The following is a 21,814-nucleotide window of genomic DNA, read 5'->3' on the forward strand; positions in this document are numbered from 1 at the left end:
AACCACCTTTATTTTATAAAAATAAGAAACAAAAGCAAGATCTTCAAGAGACTAAATAACAAGTGCATCTTCTCTGCATCTGCACATAAAATAGCAGCTGCGTGTCCATTTAAGGAAAACAAGTAGTAACAGATGCAACTGCATACACAACCAATTTTAGGGGTGCCAGCTGAAAAAATATGGTGGAACAGTATCAGTCTTAGCTCTGAAACCAGTCTTTGCTTTTAAACTGGGCATTTCAAACTGAAATGCCCTATATATTCAAGTTCAAACTCATCTGCAACTCCATAATTCCCTTTGTTTAAATTAGGACAATGTACCACCAAATAATTCAGGATGAGAATTACAGTGAATCCTACAGCAAACTTCGTTTTGAAAGAAAAATTCACAATATGAGCTAACTGCTTTGTATGTCTTCTGCCCACATGCTAATTAGTCAATAATTTCTTTGTTGCTCACTGTTCTTAGCATACGTTATTGTTACTTTGTTACCAAGGTCAAAATGTCAGTACTCAAGCTAAGGTCAGAGTTCAATCAAGTCATTTTCCCTACTGTTTTATATACAACAGAAAGTCATTGTTACTCTAAAAGGCTCAGCATGAAAAAAAATATGTTTTCTGCTTTATCTAATGACCATAGTCTCTGACTACTATGAATGTTATTTGCCAGATTCTCATTAATGAGCCCTTTAGCAGGTTGCTGCTGGCAAAAACTGCATGAGAATCAGAATTTCTGTGGTGGGAGAATTCCGTTTTTTTAAGTTTGTTTTCATTCTGAATTGGAGCAAGGTATCAGTTTTCAAAATGCCCCACAGATTGTCTTAATTCAGTTGTTTTAGTTTCAGTTGTGACTATGGTATTTTTATAACATAAACACACTTCCTAATAAAAAGTTACACTGAAAAAAAAACAAAGCAAAACAAACAAACAAAAATGTTCCATTCCCAAAATGTCTGCATGAAATGAAATTTCATTGAAATCAGCATAGTCCCATGGAATGCTGCCATTTAGACAAACCAACATTTTCTAATGAAATAGCCTGCTCTTAGAAAATGTTTGACCAGCTTTAGGGCTGAGCTATTTTGAAACCTTGGCTGTGTGGGACTGATATTGCTATCCTCATTTCAGTAGGTAGTTGAAGAGTTATTTATGTATGAATACATTTTCTCTTATTGTGAGAAAAAGACTGCTTTCTTTTCACAAATATAAGTTTTTAAAACTAGGAACCAATCCTACTTCCATTGAAATGAATGGCCATTTCATTATTGACTTCAGTGGTAGACTTCAATAATAATAACTATAAATCCAACCTAGTTTCTAACTTAAGATTCCCCTTCAAGCATGAAATGCAACGTTTATTCTTGTTTATTAGAACCATGCTCTTTCAAATACAACAGAAGGGAGGGTACTAATGATTTCTGTCCAACTGAGATCTATCCTTTTCCTTTAGGGCCAACAGGCAATAATTTCACTTGTGCAAGTAGTTTCATTAAAGTCACTGGGCTAGATTCCATTCCCATTAAAGTCATTAGGTACCTCTCACTGGCTTTCATCGTGGGTTCAATGATCATCCTGTGTTCAACGAGCACAACATCAGGACTCAAACAAAGCTCCCATTATATAAGGTTGTGGTATCTATAGCTGTGAAGCTTAGGTGATCTATAGGGACCACCTAAAAAGCCTGGAACACTTTTACCAGCACTACCTCCAGAAGATCCTTGGCATAAAGTGAGAGGATCATCGCAAAAATGCCAGTGTCTTTACTGGTGCTAACACCTCCAGTATGGAAGCGCTGATTATTCAACATCAGCTGCTGTGGACAGGACATTATATGTGCATTCCTGATGTACACTTACCAAAACAACTGCTATACTCCCAACTCAGCCAAGGATAAAGGACATGCGGGGGCCAGAGGAAATGCTTCAAGGACACCCTCAAGGTGAACATTAAGAAGTGTGGCAATAACATGAAAATTAGGAAAAACTAGCCTGGGATTGTGTCACGGTGTGGGGTCCTAGGAGCGGCCGTGATCTCTCCTAACGCCCCTACCGTGCCAAGTTCGCGATAAAGCACCCTTGTTCTCCCCTGCCACGTCTTTGATGTTACATATTTTATAAGGGAGGCTGCCTTTTGTCCCCTTGGACACGGTGCTCTGTTTTATACTGGCCCCCGGTTCTTTATGGATTGACTTGGTACACCCCAGCCTTACAGGCTATCTGTGGCTCCAACCTGCCCTGTACCATGTAAAAAACAGTCTAGCCCTGGAGGCATTAAAATGACAGAAACATAAGGAAACAAGATTAAGAAATCCATGGCTGGACCCTCCCTTGAACCGTCATCTGTAGCATTTATCACAGAGTCTGCAGCTCTAGGATTGGCCTTCTTGGCCATAAATGGATTCATCCACAAGCCTCTACTTGGGAGTGAACATCCCTGACTGTAAGGGATCATCGCTGCTGCCATCCTCTCACAGGCTTTAATGGTGCTGGAGGAGGCACTATTTGTGTTTAGACTGCTCAGATGAATAAACTGTTGGGCCTTTGCTAAAGTTCTCAAACTGTATCGGGTGTGCCTTTCCTATTTGGTTACCATCACCATCATTTGGGCAAAATGACAGATTTTCAAACAATGTTCATTTTACAGAAAATGGAATTAGGAAATGAAAAAAAAAATTAGAATGACATAAAATACTTTCCAGACTCAGAAGCAGTAAGTATTTAGCACTTCATTGTCTCCTCCACACTCCATATGATACCAACGTAGGCGAAGAGTGAACAAGAGCTATCTATAGAAAACAATTTCAACTGTGAATTCTGCAGCACCTCCATTGAAAAGGGCTATATTTGTTTGAATTGATTATGCCCTGGGTCCCCACCCCCTTCTGATGAAACTGTTATTAAAACCAAGAAGTATGCAGGCAGCAAAGTATTTGCTTAGAGCTGCCAGCCAAGAGAACCTTTTTGAAGGTTAGTATGAAGTAGTGTAATATAGTCCAATGGATCCTTTTCTCTTGTAGCCTACCTGGACATACCATGAAAACTGATTGAGCCTTGAAGTGCATTGTTTTCCTGGCTGCAATGAGCTTCCCTAAAATTAACAACGTACCAACAAAGGGCGTAAAATCTATAAAATATTTCAAACCTTAAAAATTGGTCTGAACCCCCAGAGTCATATTTTAAAAAATAGTTGTTCATAAATTTTAACAAGCTATAAAAGTAAGAAGCAACATGAAAAGCAGTTTCTGTTGTTGACCTTGTGTCTAAATATGGAATTTTCCATGCAGAGAAGCTGCTTAGCTAATCACTCTTGCTGTCCCCTTTGCAGAACCCAACTACTTCCTCCACCTCTGCAGTGATACCATATGGCATATTAGATTCTGGCTGTTGGTCAAGTTGTTCCTATATAGCCTATCCATTTTATGCCCATGATTCATACCATTGCCAGTCCTGCAAAGTGATGGGAATGTCTGAATGCCTTTTTTCATGCACCATCTTTTAGGAAAAAAGGAATGATTTTTTTATAACTACTATAAAGGGCATGTGCTAATATCAAGACTGAAGTAGGCCAAACTTTTCATGCAGTGTCATATAAAATTCAGTCTGAAGTTAGGCAAAAGGTGGAGCAGCATGGCACCTTATAGACTACTTCATTCAGAAAGTAATGAGTTTTCCTAGACTACAGCCTGCTTCATCAGATGCTGTGAATGGACTTGCAGAAAGCTGGGGTACTAAATAGAAAAGATTAAGATTGTTCAGCCTTTAAAAGCCAAGTTCTGAGACTTGCACCCACCTTGAGGAGCTGGGCTGAAAAGACGCCCTAGAAAAGGAGAGAGACATTAAAACACTCCACATTTTAGACCCTTAACATAACACTAGCTGGCTGTGGGCAGACTCCAGTCAATGGAAGGACATATTATTTCCCCCAGAACAACCACTCTCTGCTACAAAATGCTTGACTCATTTTTATTGATGTGTTGGGAAAACAAAAACATGAATCTGATAAATGAGAGTATACAAAGCTTTAAGAATGAACATAGCCATATGAATCTCTGCCAGCCCCAAAGTGTTCTGAATGATTTCTCAAAGTCTTCTGATAAATGTGTTACACAGGATTTCAAAAGGCTACTTAGCATTTTTATAGACCCTATTGGCCTTCAAAAACTATATTATTTATTTTCTCCTGAATATATCACTACTTACATTTTTTTCCATTTTAACACTCATCCCTTCTTTCTCTATCATTATCTTTATATTCTTTAAATCAAAGGGCCCAGTCTTACTGACTTGCTATGATGAGTTAAAATAAGTTTCAAGAGTAACCAGTACACCCAAAAGTCTTTGCAGTATCAAGTGCTTAGATTATATATGTAAGGGGTATGGATTCTGATCTTTGAATCTGTAAAGCATCCATCAAGTAAGTGTTCAATTTAATAATAATGACAACAATATGTTTGCATGGCTATGCTTATGTTTCAAGATAGCTTACGAGGTAATGATATGGGGTAAGTGTACAAAGTTGGCATCATATGTACACTTTATATTACTATTAAGCAGAGAATTCTTTGGGTACATGCTGGGCGTGTCTACATGAGGTGCTTAATACTCGAAGACTAATTCTACTGTACATTAGCATGGCTGGCAAACATCATGCTAATGTTCTAACGCAGAATATATTTAGTCTAATACACATTAACGTCACAAAAAGCATTCATCTGCGCTAATGCACAGTAGTGCCAATTACGGCTCATTAAGTTAGTACCTGTTATTACAGGTACTAAACTTAATGTGCCGTAATTATGGCGCATTAATGAACATGTAGATGCACCTGCTCTGATTCAGAATACAATCTTGTATCTTTTCTTCATCCAGGAATCTGGGATTAGGCCCTACCTAAATGAGTCTATAGCTGAAACAATATAATTCTGTTGGAAAAAATATCTTGACTTTTGTATCAAATTAAAAATGTTTAGAGGAATATTTTTTCTGGTTGATTTAGATGGAGAAACTCCAATTATACTCCAGCCGACAAATGCAAATGAGAAAACTCAGCTAATTGGGGACAGCCACCGCAGCTATCACACAGACTCATAAACCGGGAGCAAACACAGTCCGATTGCAGTTTCCAGATGTGCTGTCTAAGAAGAAATGTCCCAGAAAAGATTCAGAAAAGAACACTGAAAAGCATTGTATTTCCCCCCCCATATTTGTATTTGATGTTAAGATAAACTAAAAGTAATTGCCTGTAGGTACATACTTTCTCTACAGCCTATAAAAGGGCTATCCTCTGTGCTCTTCACTGAGATGCTTACTCTGCTATATTGATAAGCAGAGTGGCCTGAAACATGTTAATATCTTCAAGGATGAAGTATCCCTTCGATAAACCATATTGTATTTAATACTGCACCTCTCTCCCACTTCTGTCAACTGGGATTCCCTCCCTTCATCTAAACTAGACTTTTTCCCGGTGCCTGTCTTGGAGTCCTCTTCTGGAAGTGCCAGCTCTGTTGTTGCCTGCCAATGGAATGTTACTTTGCCATATGTGTTTGCTACATCTATAAAGCTGCTGTTTCCTTTGAGAGAGCCACAGAAATGTTTTCATCAACAAAAGAGGAAGGGTATGTCTCCGCCAAACAGGAAGTGTTATGTGATTGCCATCTGAAGAGCACTGTCTTAGGCTTGACACCATCAACTCCCCTTTTATCTGTGGCTGACCCACCTGACTCCTCATGTCAAAGTTCTATTTTCTTTTTGGAAACCCTGGGTTGTCACTTCCCTGGCTCTTCTGACTACCTACCTTCCTCTGCCCTAGCTCCACTGGGATGTTCTGGAAAATACCTTAGACAGTCAACAGACAACCACCCGTTTGCTTGCCTACTCCTCCGTGGTGCTGGCTGTCTGTTGCTTCTTTCTCCACTGTTCTTCAAAGATCTCAATACAATCCATTCCCTCATGCTCACTCCAGGGCTGGGGGACAGTTGTGAATTGACTGGAGAGAGAGGAAAGACAGCCATCCATTCATAAAAGACAATGGGTAGCTCTCTAACAGAGGAAGACAAATCAAGATAGGGCTGGCTTCTCATAATAATTCTGATCTGATCCAGCACCCAGTCTCCTGTATCCTCCTCCTTCACACAGGCTTTTAATCCATGTATTCTTGTGTATAGGCAAAGAGTGATGGGGGGCGGGGTACGGTGTGTATTAGTGAGAAACATCCTTTGCACTTAAACTTCCATTTTAAGCAAAAATGCAGTCTTCAGTTGTGAGGCACTGTTTCACAAAATTCTTGCAGTGTTAATTCTTGTGACTGCAGTCTAGGAATGCCAGAGAGATATTGTCAGAGAGAAGAAAATACTGTATGCTTTTAACGTAAAGTATACGTATTTAGGTCCTGATTCTACTTTTTTTACAGTGGAATAAATCAAATGTATTTCTGCTGAGGCCAGTGGAGTTATGCCTGGATAAAACTGGAATACGTTAGAGGAGAATCACTCCCCTAACTTGAAAAAGCTAAAGCAATTCTTCAGAAATCTTGAACTTAGTCTTTCATTCATTTGACACATTAGTTTTATTCTTCCATAATCTATAGTCTCTTTTTTGAAAATATTACATCAATCGTTGTCAGTTCTGTACATTTACTATTTTTGTTCCTCTATTCACAGTTTGGTACAAGGGAGGATGTAATACCCTACTAAATTATAGAGATGAGGGACTATATAGCTTGTCAAAATGTAAATTATTTCTTTTTTAAAAATTGGATTCTGTAGTTGTGAAACATTTTTTTTCTCTCGCTGTCACCTTTCACATGATATGCCATTCAGCTATAGCTAAATATATAGCTAGAAATCAGTATGTGTTTTATAGCTTTAGCTGTAACTCTAGAGTCACTAAACATTGCTTTGCAAAGCCCCATTTAAAGGTCCTATGACACTTTAAAACCTGATAATATTTTTTTAGTGGTATATATGGCCACTATGTAGCTATGCAGACATTATGGACCTGCTGCTGCTCTCATTGTAATCAAGGGGAAAAACTCCCATTTACTTCAACAGCAATATCGACCCGCAAGCCATTTGCACCTACCTGTAAGTACGCAGCACGTAATTACTTCCCTTGCTCTGAGGGACCAATTTCTGTTGTCTGGTATACACTTTCAACTGCACTTGATTTCAGTGGAAGCTAAATGTGCATATACCTTTGGAAAGAATGCAATCCACTGTCACTTTATGTTTTCATATCCAACGGTATACACATACATGGGACCTATACGCTACTCCTTTACAATGTTTTTTTTCTGGTGTAACTCTACTGAGGACAGTGGAAAATAAATGTGATGGGATGGATAATCAGGTCTTACATATATATAAAGCTCCAGAGTTTATTCATGTGCACTAATTACACATGTAGATGTGCTCACAATACCCTCTTCCACATCCTGGTCCTGATCCTATGGTACTCAGTGGGAGTATTACCACTGCTTACAAGGGTACCAGGAGATCAGGCCTAAACCTAGGGTCTGTCATAGGCCCTGAAGGGGATTTAGATACCCAGGGCGAATCTACACGTGCAATTAGGGTGGAGCAATAAACTCCAGTTATTGTGCCAGAATCTATTGCTCTCAGGCACATGTACCTGGGACCACAACACACTGAGCTGGGTTGGAGCAATCCTAGCTGGCAGGAGGCCCCAGGGTATCAGCCTGCCAGCCTGGGGCTGCTCTGACCCAGCTCAAAATGCTATGGAGGGGCTGGGTGTGGCACAAAGGTGCTCCTGTGGGCCGTGTCAGACAGCCCCCTGCACTGAAGCATCCTTGTGCCCCAACCAGCAACATCAGCATCTACACACGTGCTGCTGCTGAGTAAAAGACTCAGCAGCACGATAGCACTTGTATTTACAAGTACTACCCAGCTGCAGAGTGTATTAGTTTATCCCAGCCTAATAGCCCTGGATGTACAGACACAAGATGTTTACTGCAGAGCTAATTAGTCTACTGCACAATAAACATCTTGTATAGATGCACCCCCAGTTCCTGTTACAGGATTCAAGGCACCCCTCAAAATTGCCAGCTCTTAGTTCATACTCATTTTTGACTCCACAAAAATAATATAGCAATTCTACTGGAAAAAAACTCAAAAAAGACCACAACAGATCAGAATGTTTTTTAACACTGTGGATTCCTGTTTCAAATTTCTGGGTTCATCTTGTGAATCATGTTTGCCACCTAATCATGTGGCTCCCTGCAACACCCTGGAAAGGATCTCAAGGCACTTCAGGGTGCCACAACACCCTGGTTGAGAATCAACACTTTTGTTAGTCTCAGCCCAAGTGTCTGACTCAAAACCCACTAAAATCACTAAAAAAGATTCTCATTGATGTCATGGGCTTTGACTCAACCCTAAATCCTTTTGGTTTTACACAGTTTTTACTAAATGAGAGGGTAATAAATTGTGGGAAACTTTTTCTGACTTCAGTGCGTAAATCAAAGGCAGTTACATAAAGCCTGACTTCCACAGGCACTCCACAACTCCAGCTCCCACTGAAGTCAATAAAAAGTCATAGGGATTTGAAAACTTAGCCCTTAAATATGAATGCATTTCTCTCTTGCTCTTGTTTGCTTTTTTAGAAGATGTATTAAAGGTGGAAACAATGATGACCACATGATTTGTTTCCCTGTAAAATTCAGTTGCATTATTTACTGTTACTATGTATTTGAAATCTATCTACCTGTGTTGTCAAACACTCTGAATAATAAAAACTTCCAATGTGAAAGAATTCTAGCACTACCTTTACTTTTCCAAACTAAGAAAAATGGTTGCTTTTAACACCCAGAGTACCCCTAACAGTTTCACAATTGACAGGTTCCAGAAGCATCTTGCCTTCCCAAAAAGAAAAGGTCTGCAGTTGAAATGCTGGCCTGCAGCTAATGAACCCACTAAACACAAACCTGTTTCTTAAAGTACAACCAGAGCTAATGCCCGCAGTTTGCCAATGCCTCCTTTGTTCTGTACCACAGGACATTACTTGCTTACATGGGGAAATTTACCAGCTTAATTATGCTTGTAGCCATACTACTAGCAAACATCTTCCACCCCCACCTGGGGCTCCAGGTGTTTCCAAAGCCTTTGGAGGGCATCCTACTTGCAGGCCCAAGCCCGGAAATTTAGGGTTCAGATGTCCCCAAGTTTTGCTTGCCCTCAGCCGCATGGCTGCAGAAGCAAGCTAGGGAAAAGTCTCCCGTTTCCATAAAGTGGGCATAAAACCAAGATCTTCCCACTGGAGCAGTGAAGTGAGATGTTAACTATACATCACCTCCACTGCAGGTACTACCGTGCCAGAAAAGGGATTATCCCCATGGACTAGGAAAACTACCTAGTGGTCACTGTGTTTCCCCTGCCAGGTAAGGATACATCTTAGAGCTCAAAGAGACAAGTTGTGATTTGTTTTAGTCAAAGCAAGTAGCATTTGGCCCCCAGCCTTGATCAGAGTAGCTCCAAGCAAAAGGAGAGCACCCCTCTCAAGTAAAACCCCTTGCTGGCCTGGCAGTATAGATCTGCCTGCAGAGATCAGCCTCATCCCATAGAGCTTGGCGTAAAGCTCTAAGCTCCTCTGGCTGTGTCTGCAGGGCTGATAGCAATATATTTAGAAGCATCCATTCGAGAGACTCTTACCTGTTTTGGCCTGAAACTTGTACAGTCCGTGCCGGGCAGCTCTTACTCCGGGGCAACTGGGCCCTAAAGGCCAGGCTGCCCTCACCAGGGGTAAGGGGGGGGCGGGGAAAAAAGTCTCCTTCGAGCCGGAATCGAACCAGCGACCTAAGGATGTCGGCAAGGAATTCCACTACAGTCCTCCGCTCTACCAGCTGAGCTATCGAAGGGACACGACTACTGTTTTTCCGGAGACGTATAAAGCCTCTGCGAGAGCTGCCGTGCATGTACCGATAGTAGCGGCCGCCGCCTGGCTCGCATGCCGAGCTGGTACCGGCCCCGGGACGGGGTCCTGGGGGCTGGGGTCCTGGGGGTTGGGGTGCTGGCCCAGCGGGGCTGGGAGGGCGGACAGGGGGGAGGAGCTGCTGGCGGCCTCCCGCAGCTCAGGGGGATTTTGCGGCTCTATCAGACACCGCGGTAAACGCTTTTAACACAACGGGCCAGTGGCGCAATGGATAACGCGTCTGACTACGGATCAGAAGATTGTAGGTTCGACTCCTGCCTGGCTCGGATTACTTTTTCCACACCGCCTTTTGCTGATTTGCTCCAGTCTTTGGGGCTGCGCTGCTCATGTCCTGCCCAGTGCCTGCCCTCAGGCTCCCCGGAGGGGCCGGATCCAGCTTTTCCGGTATGCACGGGCCGCACCCGGGGCGGCCCCTGCAGGTGCCGAAATGCGGCCCTGCCTGGGAGGAGTGATAATGAAACCGTGATAAGACACAGAGAAACCACGAGCGAGATGGCAAAGAAAAGCTAGGAAGGTGTGCTATAAATTATCAGCCCCGGGACACACGGGAACCCAAGCAATGACAATGCACTGCGCTGATTCAGCTGCAATCGGTGGTTATTATTATTATTAGATTCATCGAGAAGTAGGGCTGGAGGGGACCTCAAGAAGCCATCTAGTCCAAGCCCTTATTATTTTCATCGCTATCACCACCTTATTATTAGCATTGTCTTCCTCATCACCACCCTCATAATTATTATCCTCGTTAGTATCATTATTATTTTACAAATTACTTTGTAAAAAAGAGCAAAAATAGTTGCTCGGCCCAGATCTACCTCGATGAATGAATGTGTGTTTGTGTCCTGACTTAACTCTTTGTTCTGGCCCTTCGGCCTTAATTAAACAGAGCAATAATGAGATAATTAAACAGGAGCTATAACACCCAGAGAAGATAGGATAAAGCCCCTTTCCTGAAAATCAAACATTACATTTAAAAGAATATGAGAGCATTTTATAATGTTCTTGCTACAAAACTGGAACTTTAGTTTCTCATGTCACTATCTGATCTTTATCAGATGCTAGGAAAATCATTGCAAGCCGCTATCAGAAAAGGAGGATGTCGGTCTAATTAGAAGGATTTTGCAAAACCTTCAGTACTTTAGGGTACATACAGTGTGTTTAATATTTATATACTATTGCTATAGCTGTTGTATAGCTGCTGGGCATGTCTACATAGTCATTAATGTGCCATAATTACAGCACGTTACATTTAGTAGCTGTAATAAGAGCTACTGATTTAATGCACCATAGTCGGTGCTACTGCGCATTAATACAGATGAACACTTTTTGTGTAATGTTTAATGTGCATTGGACTAAATCTATTGTGTGTTAGCACAGTTTTTGCCAACTGCACTATTGCACAGTAGAATTAGTCCAATGTGCATTAAGCATCTCAGGTAGACATGCCCATTGCATATATTATACTACAGTATGCCATGAACGCCACATGCGGAGGGGAGGGCACCGCGACTGTCCGCAGGCAGGGGCAGGGGTGTGGTGACAGTGAGCAGGGAGCTCCTGCAGGCAGCTGCGGCAGTGTTGGCGCTGGGTGCAGGCCAAACAGGGAGTTCTCACAGGCAGCCACAGCACTGTCCGCAGTGGGGGTGTTGAGTGCCAACCAGAGGCTGGCAACCACCCGCAGACACCACCTGCAGCCTTGGCAAGCCAGCGACTATCAGGGACCACCTGCAGACACCACCAAGCAGAGTCAGGTGGCAAGCAGCAACCACCCACAGGCGCCGCCGGCAGCGTTGGCAGCACTTTTTGCAGGGGGTGCACCGCCAATCTCAGGGGGTGCATGTGCACACACGTGCACCCCCTATGCATTGCCAATGCAGTGTACTATATATAAACTATAACAAACTGATATACCTCTGTATATTTACATACACTATCCATCTTATGTAAAGGTCATTTGCAATCAGTGGTGAGCATAATAAAAAAAAAGGTTAAATGATTTTCAATGGCAAGACCTGGGAATACTCAGCATCTGAAACATTGCATACTTCAATAAAACTTTCCCTAAGACGGGGTGGGCAATTATTTTGGGCAGAGGGCCGCTTACTGAGTTTTGGCAAGCTATCGAGGGCCACATGACAGTCAGCCTGGGACAGATAAATATTAATTTTCTAAATTTTGAGGAGGCCCCATGGGCCGGATAGAATGGCCTGGAGGCCCACATGCAGCCCACAGGCCACATTTTGCCCACCCCTGCCCTAAGATCTGGTCCACAACGTATGAACTCTGTCCACCTCAGAACACAGGAATGGGTATTCTAGTGGTTTTCAGCCGGGAGGATGCAGCACCCTGGGGTGTCTTGAGATCCTTTTGAGGACACTGTGAGGGAGGCAAAACATGACTCACAACAGAACCTCAGGCTGCGTCCAGATGAGTGCAGGTTTGGTTCCCCGCAGACAACTAGCAGCCAGGGGACAACCGTGCTGCTCGTTGTCCCCAGGGAATGCCTGTTCCCCTGCCTTCTGGTGGACCACAGTTCACCCTAAGTGGGGTCAGGGAGGCTGAGGCCCAGCAGCCCCAGCAGCTTGACCTTGGGGCCTGGGGGCTTCCCAGACAAGCTGCAGCCATAATGCTCCTGAAGCTTGGAGCCTGGCCACAGCCCAAGCATGGCTCTGGCCAGCCGGGCTCCGATTTTGGGCAGCACGTACTACTTCCCTGTGTGCCACCCTGCTTTTCTTCTGCATGGGTTTTCCTGACCCCTGGACCTCCAGGGGTTAAAAGCAAAGCCCTGCCCAGCAAGATAGAAGCACGGGAAATGCCTGAATGTGCAGTGCGTGGCATAGCAGATGGGCCCATGGCACCACGTGACCACGTTTGCATCCTTAGAGATTTTAAAAAGGAAGGCCTGGTGTCAACTGCGTGCTGCCCTGTGGGGGTCTTTCTGAGTGCTTTGCAACGGAAGAATTGCTCTCCTATTGACGGTGGGGAGCAGTGCCCTGCCCACTCCGTTGCCCCTCACCGACGACCGAGGCCCAGCCCCGAGGGGGTGGAGCAGGATTCGCTTTGCACCATGAACAGTTAGGAAATATTCACGGGGTGGAAAAGAACCTCATCGGAAGAAAAGTAAGTGTCCGAGCCAGGCAGGAGTCGAACCTACAATCTTCTGATCCGTAGTCAGACGCGTTATCCATTGCGCCACTGGCCCTGGGCGATAACAAGGAGTCCAGAAAGAGGTAGAGATAGATACTATCGCGCTGAAAAGCTTGCAGCTCCTCTTGCGCATGCGCAATCCTGCAGGTCTAGGTTCTTGAGGCTCTCCGTCTCGCCGGTTGATAGGTCCCTTCGATAGCTCAGCTGGTAGAGCGGAGGACTGTAGTATAACCCCTTGCTGACATCCTTAGGTCGCTGGTTCGATTCCGGCTCGAAGGAGACTTCATTTTTTTTTTTTGCCCCCTCTTCTAAGTGTTGCCTTTTGCATTTCAAGTCTTTCCGGCTCTGAATTCAGATGCGTAAAATCCCAGCCCCGGGCAGCGTCGGAGGTGATCGGAAATCAGATCTCTCCAGGGAAGGCCTTTCCCCAGCGCCTCTTGCTGCCGGCAGGAGGCGGGAAAGGAAGGACCCGGGACCCAGCCGGAGCAGCGAGGAGCCCGTGGGCAGCCCCTGGCTCACCATGTGTAATGGTTCGTGAAGAGCAGTAAGGGCTAGAGCGGCGTGTCTCAGCCCGCGGGTTGCGACCCAAAAGCGGGTGCCAAGGATATTTCAAAGGGGCTGGGGGTTGGGCATAAGCCAGGGGGCATGGGTCGTGCCAGGGCCGGGCCATGGATCTTTGCAAATGGGGTCCCAGTAGGAAAACGGCCGAGAGCCACGGGGCAAGAGGGTTTATTTTACCGTTAAATCTTCTCCTTGAGGTTTAAGTAACCCAGGGTTGGAGGCAGGGCGGGCCTCATCCCCATGTTACATGGCAGAGTGCCTGCTCAACACAGCAGACAGAGGCTAGGGAATTCATGCCTGCATTCCCCATGGCACACCTTTCTTGTCTCCCTCCTCCATCACTATTTTCCCTCCAGCTGTGTGGAGTAGTGAACTTTCTAAACTGTCATGTGCTACTGAAGAGCACCCCTAACCTAAAGCAGAGAAGGGAACAAGTTCCTTTTCCCAGTGGGTCCTTGGCCAAGGTCTTTCCTTTTCCTAGGCCAGGCCAAGGGGCCCAGGTTCCATATAATGAATAGGATTGTATAAATTAATGGAGAACAGGATGGAAAAAGACCTGTGAGGCCTGGGTGTTAAAAAAGAGGCCCGACTACTAGAAATAAAGGTCATATAATAAAGTAAATCAGCTGTACCAGGATACGTGTGATCCGCTTCATTGGGTGAAACACACATTGCCCCTTTTCCTGCCCCTTGGCGCTACAGGATAATGGGCAACGTTTTCCTGAGGCTTGAGGGACCCGGTGCTACATACACCAGCAATTCCTGTGCAGGATTGGGCCCCTCAAGCCCTGGCAATGCCTGACCAGCTTCTCCTGTTTAATGCCTCTGAGATCTCTGGGGCACATCTCGGAAGGTGGGAAAAGCTGGGTTCCCTGTGCTCGCCTTCAAGAAAGCAAATGGACACCTGCAGCAATAAAGCAGCACAAATTACTGCTTTCTGTTGTGACCACGAATTTGGGCATTTGTGGCACGAATTCCCCATATTTGCTTTCATTTTGTGCTACCATAAAACTGTCTATAGCAGCACAAAGGCAACATCTGTTTCCACCCTGTAAGTCAGGCAGCGATCCAACCGACAGTCCAGAGTCAGACATTGCACCCTGCACTGCACTCACTTTTCTGTGAAGGATATGGATGGTGGCCCTCAGCCAGGCAGTGGCCTAGTGCTTTTCTCTCAGGTATGATATTCATCCACAGCTGAATGAGGGCAGCAGAGAAAAATTAAAGGCATGAGGAGAGATGGGAAGCAGAGGCCTCCTTTCTAGGGTTTAGGGCTATGGCCTCTGCCCTGTGCTGCTCACACTTTGGACAAAGCTGGGGGTAAAATACAGCACAGCAGTTAGGACAGGCAGCGTTCTTGCCTGGCTGCAGTGCTGTACCCATGACCCACATGTTTCTGAGCTACCTGCTGGTGCGGGGGTGGGTCTCAAATTCCTGGGGCCTGAGGCTGGGTTTGTCTTGCTCTGTCTTGAAAGCATTGTGCATATGCCACCGGATGAGCTCTTGTGACACCTGCTGGCACAGTGGCAGCAAGACACTGCAATATGCACCATGTGGGACCAGGCACAGCTCCCTCCATTTGACAGCTTGGCTGGTAGAGCGGATCACTGAAGGCGTCCTTTGGCAAGGAAGGTTTAATCACAGTTCAGAGGAGAGGTTTTCTTTACTGCATTCATGCTTTCTGGGGATAATGGCATATCAGCCCCTCGATGATCTACCGTCCTCAGTAGCATGCCACATGCACCTACTATGAGCTACCTGAACGCCTTATGCCTCCTGAGGCTGGAGACTGCCCACCAATGGTAGCAACAGGGGCGTGGTGGCAGTGAGCAGGCCACCCGCAGGCAGCTGTGGCAGTGTTGGCAGTGATGGGCAGTGGTGACAGCCAAATGGCTATCGGCGACCGCCTACAGATGCTGCTGGCAGCATCAGCAGTGGGGGAGTGGGGAGAGGGTGGCGAGTGGCGACTGCCTGCAGACACTGTTGGCAGTGTCGGTGGCAGCCAATCTCAGGGGATGCACATGCATCCGTGTGCACACCCTATGCATCACCAATGATGAGCTACCTCCCCTAATTCCAAGGACCTAGAAGGGATTGCAAGTCCTGTAATATACTTCCCTTTTTGTGGCCTCATGCGCTTCTGCAGGAGGCATCCAGCTGGCTTGGGTTGTAAAACTGCCCTGCAACTGCTGCCTACCAGAGCCCCTTCCACTTTACAAAGCTTGGCAGGGGCAACCACAGAGGCTGAGTACACCTTGTAGAGGTGTTCCCATCAAGTTAGAACTGTGTTTGGCTGGGTGGGTCCCTGTCTCCTGCTTCACTCTGTTGGTATTCTGTGCTTGGTTTTTTCTTTTCTACCAGTTTTTGGAGATGTGGGATATGCAGAGAAAGGGTGTACAGGGGAGGAAGTAGAACGGGTGCACAAAATATGGCCCGCAGTCCCTATCCAGCTCACCAGTTGATCCTATCTGGCCTGCTGGCTGCCTTCAGGAGCCTGAGCTCTGGCCATGGTTGGGGTTTAGCCTGGGCAGCTGCCCCCGACTTACTCAGTGTGGCACAGCAGCTCACTGCAGTGGGAGAGTAAGACAGCTACCAGTAGTGGCCTTAAGGGAAGGCAAACCGGGCAACCACCCAGGGCCCCACACTTTAGGGGGCCCAAATTTTTTGGGGGGTGAACTTTTTGCAAGGAAGTTGTTCTATTTGCATTTTAACACTCAACTACTTATCTAATTTCTCCAAAAAAATATTTAAAAGATCCATGATACAACTGTGGTGGGTACATACCTCTAAGGGGCCCCAAATGGCTCTCTTGCCCTGGGCCCCAACAACCCTAAGCCTCCTACTGCAGCTACTCAGCATGCTGCATCAGACTCCATCTCATATGGGGCAATTATTGGGGTTGAAGGGCCACTTAAAGAGTTTTTATGAGCTGTTGAGAGCTAGGAGGCGAGGCGGGGATAGATGTGGGGGGTGCAGGAATCTGCACACTGCATGGCCTAGCCTGGCCCAGTTGCAGCACAGCAGTTCAGAGCACAGCCCTTCCTCCTCAGGCTCTCAGCAGTGGGCAGCAGGTGGACAGGATCAGTTTGCATCTTCTCCCCACTTCCTCCCTGCCTACTAGCCTTCAACAGCTCACAAAAACTCCTTAAATGGCCCTCCAGCCCAAATAATTGCCCACCCCTGAGGTACAACACACACAGAAAGAAATGCCTTTTTACTCTTTACTACCTAACTACACCTGGCCTTTCAGGCTCAGTAATTGGTGTGCCCTGCAGTTGTGGTGAGGTAATGGTCTCATCAACACTGCAGTATCTCATTCACTTTCTTTGAGACAGCTCTCCCATGTGGCCCATCCTTCATCCCTGAGCCAGCTAGTTGAGCAGTGTCATGGTGTGTCTGCACTTTTCTGTATCTTGCATTTCATTTTCTGCCCCATTCAGAGGCAGTCTTTGTGAACACAAGCTCTGTTGCCTCACCAGAGTCAATCCCTTGTGATCTGGGATGGAACAAGTTCCCCCACAGAAGGAATTTCCAGGAAGGAGTTGAGGGCCATGTCTCATCATAGCTCATCTACAGATGGCCTAGTCTGGCCATGTGCTGCCCAGGTGTGGCTCCCTCCTCTGAGTTTGGGATTTCTGCTCCTCTTGTTTATGGAGGCTTTTGTCAGCAAGGTGTGTGGGGGGGGTGATACATTTTTTGGCTGGGCGGCAGAGGGCAGCATGACATTTGACAAAAAGGAAGGCTGGACAGTGTGGTTTGCTCTGTTAAAACTCCTGGAAGGGAGAGCTTTTGGATAATATATGTGACTGATTAGTTTCAACGTACAAGTTATGTGCTACAAAGGGGGCCCTGATTTCCAGTATGGCTCTGGTGTGCAGCAGTGGAGACAGGAGCATCTTTGTAGCATTGGTTCTGGTTCTTGAGGGGCAAGGGGAGGCAGTTGTGTCCATCTTTCTCATTTCCTATGCACTGATAAAGAGCATCCTCCTGCCCCAAGGGGCAAGGAGAAGGGCAGCTGCTTTTCTAAGCTGTTCTTTGATTGAACTTCTATCTTTTGAGATTCAGTTTCAGTTTGTGTTACTGAAGAGAGATCTGGGGAGCTAAGTTAGTATGTGGAAGAAGAGAGAGTTCAAACTGGAAAACATTGCAGTGTCACTGAATAGTCTTTCTTCAACAGAGAGCCTTTGACAGAAAAATTTCACCCAGCATTTTAGAATAGGCAGCTGTTTAGTGTCAGCATTTATACACATACTTTTCTGTCCTGCGGTGCACCGGAGAACTGCCATTTGCAAGCAAATGCGATTAATCCGTCAGTGTGTTTTAGTTCACATTAATCTCCAATGTGTTTTAGTTCAAAAGTGCTCCGCCATTATTTTCTCAGCACTGATGAGCATTTTGCCATTTATACAAATGCATGTGCCTGGCACTGTGGCACAAGCATGTGTACAAATGCCCTCCATTGTGAAGTACTAGAAAAAGACACGTTAGCCTATTTTAATGAGCACCAGCCAAAGTGCACTTTTTATGACACATTGATGTGCATTAAAATAGGTTAATGCTCATTAAAGTGCATGTGCAGATGCTCCCACTGTGTTCTTATTTCATCAGAAGGACACATTTGAGCTTGTTTTGTCCTTCTTCCAGCGACCGCCCACAGGCACCACCAGCAATGTCGGTGGTGCTTTTTGCAGGGGGTGTACTGCCAACCTCAGGGAGTGCACATGTACCCCCTAAGCTTCACCAGTGGCTGGTTGAGTGATTGCTGAGTGATTGCTGCCTGACAGAAGCCCTAACGAGGGAGCAGAGCCAGTCCAGGCCCAGCAGGATCTAGAAGGAGACTCCTTGAGCTACCAGGGAGCCAGTGAAAAGGGGCTGCAAACAGGGCAAGCAGTTCGCAGGTCAGTTTGCAAATCCGTTTGCCCCCCACTTAAGGGGGATTGCCTTTCACCTCGGTGCGAAGAAGCAGGGGAAAAGGAATGTTTTGGGGCCAAGGAAGCGTAAACAGGCCAGCTTCCAGGTGACTTCACTAGGGAAGATGTGCTTAGAAGAAGGGCAGTAAGAGAGAGAAGGGGATTAAGAGATCCAGGGAAATGGCTGGAGAACATTACAATACCAGAACCACTGCCACTGCCTCTGCTTGCACCTATGAGGTTTCTGTCCGGACAGGACCACTCACCATTGGTGCTTCTACCCAGGTCCAGATCTGGCACTTTGACAACTGTGGTTTGCTGACAGTGATGGCCAGGCTGGGTGGTGCCTGTGGTGTGAGTGGTGCCCCCTGGTGGTGTCTTTTAGGGAACAGGCAAGAGAGCTACAGGAGGAAGTGGCAAGGCTCGAAAGCATCCTCCGCCATTAGAGGTTAATTGATTCAGTGCTGAAGGAGACCTCCGGGCCTGTGGAGAAAGAACTGCCAGAGGCAGCACTAGATGAGAGAAAGGACATGGACTCCCAGGAGAGTAGAAGCTAGAAGCTTATGACCTCTGGCAGCAAGCAGAAATGTTCACCTCCACCTGTGGTAGTTCATCTAGAGAACAGATATGCAGCCCTAGCAAACAGAGAGAAAGGAGCACATTCCATTGGTGGAGGAGGACAGGACAGGCCTCACCAAGGGGGGAAGGATCGAGATGACTGCCACCAAGAAGAAGTGGCAGGTGGTGGTGGTTGGAGACTCCCTTCTGCAGGGGAGAAAGGGAGTCATCTGCTGACCTGACCTGTTGCCTTGGGAGGTCTGCTTGCCCGGAGCCTGGATCCAAGATGTCATGGAAGGATTACCAAAACTCATCTGGCCCTCTGACTACTAGCCCTGGCTGTTCATCCATGTGGGCACCAATGATACTGCCAGAGGAGACCCTGAGCAGATCAAAAGTGACTACAGGTCTCTGGGTGCAAGAGTGAAGGGGTCTGGGGCTCAGGTCGTGTTTTCCTCAATCCTTCCAGTCAAGGGAAAGGGCCCAGGCAGGAATAGGTGAATCCTGCAGCTCAATACTTGCTGTGCAGGTGGTGTCACCAGCAAGGCTTTGGCTTCTTCAACCATGGGATATTGTTCCAAGAAGAAGGATTGCTGGAAGAGATGGGATCTACCTGATGAAGAGAGGGAAGAGCATCTTTGTATTCAACCTCCCTAACCTAGTGGGGAGGGCTTTAAACTATTTATGTTGCTGGCCCACAGGTGAGCAGCCAACAGTGGCAAAATAACAGGTTAGACCTATTTAGAAAAGTTGGATGTGTACAAGCCCATGGGGCCAGATGTGATGCACCTGAGGGTCCTGAGGGAGTTTGCTGACAAGATTGTAGAGCCCCTGGCCATCATCTTTGAAAACACATGGCAATCAGGAGAGGTCCAGACGATTGGAAAAGGGAAAACATAGTCCCCATATATAAGAAAGGGAAAAAGGAGGATCCAGGGAACTGCAGACCAGTCAGCCTCACCTCAGTCCATGCAAAAATAATGGAGAAGATCCTCAAGAAATCCATTTCTAAGCACTTGGAGAAGAAGGTGATTAACAACAGTCAGCATGGATTCACCAGGGGCAAGTCAGACTTACCTGAGTGCCTTCTATCATGAGCTGTCTGGCTTTGTGGTTGCAGGGAGACCATTAGCTGTAGCATCTCTGTGGCTGGAGGTTCTAAGCTATGAGTTTGAGACTGTAAGGTTGTCAGTTTAAGGCTCTGTATTACCTTGGTTTTAGGAAGGCTTTTGTTACAGTCTTCCATAACATTCTTGTAAGCAAATTAAGGAAGTATGGGCTGGATGAATGGACTATAAGGTGGATAAAAAAATGGCTGAAGCATTGAGCTCAGAGGGTAATAATCAATGGTTCAAAGTCTAGTTGGCAATCGGTATCAAGTGGAATGCCCCAAGGGTCTGTTTTATTCAGTATCTTCATCAATGACTTGGAAGGTGGCATAGAGTGCACCCTAGGCAAGTTTGCAGATTATACCAAGATGTGGGGAGTAGTAAATAAGATGGAGGGCAGGGCTAGGATTCAGAGTGACCTAGGTAAATTGGAGGATTGGGCCAAAAGGAATCTCCTGAGGTTCAACAAGGACAAGTGCAAAGTCCTGCACCTAGGACAGAACAACCCCATGCACCAGCACGGCTGACTGGCTGGGCAGCAGCTCTGCAGAAAAGGACCTGGGGGTTACAGTGGACAGTAAGCTGAATATGAGCCAGCAGTGTGCCCTTGTTGCAAAGAAGGCTAATGGCATACTGGGCTGCATTGGTAGTTGTGCTGCCAGTAGGTCAAGGGAAGTGATTATTTCCCTCTGCTCAGCACTGGTGAAGGCAAACCTGGCGTACTCTGTTCAGTTTTGGGCTCCGCACTACAGAAAGGTTGTGGACAAATTGGAGAGAGTCCAGTGGAGGGCAACAAAAATGGTGAGGGGGCTAGGGCACATGTCTAATGAGGAGAAGCTGAGGGAACTGGGCTTATTTAGTTTGGAGAAACTGTGGGGGGATTTAATAGCAGCCTTCAACCCACCTGAAGAGGAGTTCAAAAGAGGATGGAGCCAAAATGTTCCCCATGATGGCAGATGACAGAACAAGGAGCAACAGTTTCAAGTTGCAGCAAGGGAAGTTTAGATAGTAGCAAGAATTTTCTCACTAGGAGGGTAGTAAAACACTGGAACAGATTACCTAGAGAGGTGGTGGCTCTGTCCTTGGGGGTTTTTAAGACCTGCCTTGACAAAGCTTTGGCTAGGATGATCTACTTGGGGATGGTCCTGCTCTGAGCAGGGGGGTGGACTAGATGACCTCCTGAGGTCCCTTCCACCCCTAATTTTCTATGATTTCAAATAATATATCTCCTTTGGTCTTCTGTAGTAGTTTGAGATTTTACAGAGATCTACAACAGCTTTTATAAGATTGTTTTCAGAAGCTGAACTGTAACTAATTTGGACACAAATTAGTTATAGTTACATATCATATGTGCACATATGGGAGATGCACCAGATATAAAATGTTAGGTCTCAAAGGACAAAATAATGTTGTACCCCAAAGGTTCTATTTCACCTAAAGTTAGCCTGTTTATGCCAAGGGCTCGTTAGTAAATATTTATCAAGTGACATTTGGTGATCAAAATAGAGTACTTAGAAATACACCATGTAGCACCCTGGGTAGTTTGCACCCTGAGTATCATGTAGTTTGAACATGGTTTAATTTTG

General features: G+C 45.8%; 2 protein-coding genes and 4 non-coding genes across 6 annotated transcripts in view; 4 read left to right on the forward strand and 2 right to left on the reverse strand.

The window, feature by feature from the left end:
* DNAJC5B (DnaJ heat shock protein family (Hsp40) member C5 beta) overlaps positions 1-5,110 on the forward strand; it is a 49,242-nt gene extending 44,132 nt beyond the window's left edge. Inside the window, exon 6 of the mRNA XM_019548710.1 lies at positions 4,995-5,110. Coding sequence (XP_019404255.1) covers positions 4,995-5,089 — 95 coding nt within the window. The 3' untranslated portion in view covers positions 5,090-5,110. The remainder of the gene's footprint in view (positions 1-4,994) is intronic.
* A 4,669-nt stretch (positions 5,111-9,779) lies between these two features.
* TRNAY-GUA lies at positions 9,780-9,869 on the reverse strand. The gene is given in 2 exon segments: positions 9,780-9,815; positions 9,833-9,869. It is a non-coding gene; the product is annotated as a tRNA-Tyr (tRNA).
* Positions 9,870-10,136: 267 nt separating this feature from the next.
* Positions 10,137-10,209, forward strand: TRNAR-ACG. The gene has a single exon. It is a non-coding gene; the product is annotated as a tRNA-Arg (tRNA).
* Positions 10,210-13,072: 2,863 nt separating this feature from the next.
* Positions 13,073-13,145, reverse strand: TRNAR-ACG. Its single transcript has one exon. It is a non-coding gene; the product is annotated as a tRNA-Arg (tRNA).
* Positions 13,146-13,271: 126 nt separating this feature from the next.
* TRIM55 (tripartite motif containing 55) overlaps positions 13,272-21,814 on the forward strand; it is a 74,052-nt gene continuing 65,509 nt past the window's right edge. The window contains exon 1 of the mRNA XM_019548727.1: positions 13,272-13,479. Within this exon, the coding sequence (XP_019404272.1) occupies positions 13,446-13,479 (34 nt within the window). The 5' untranslated portion in view covers positions 13,272-13,445. The remainder of the gene's footprint in view (positions 13,480-21,814) is intronic.
* Positions 13,280-13,369, forward strand: TRNAY-GUA. Its single transcript is given in 2 exon segments — positions 13,280-13,316; positions 13,334-13,369. It is a non-coding gene; the product is annotated as a tRNA-Tyr (tRNA).

Source organism: Crocodylus porosus, unplaced genomic scaffold (genome assembly GCF_001723895.1).
Source record: "Crocodylus porosus isolate Cpor-Errol unplaced genomic scaffold, CroPor_comp1, whole genome shotgun sequence".
Classification (NCBI taxonomy): Eukaryota; Metazoa; Chordata; order Crocodylia; family Crocodylidae; genus Crocodylus; species Crocodylus porosus.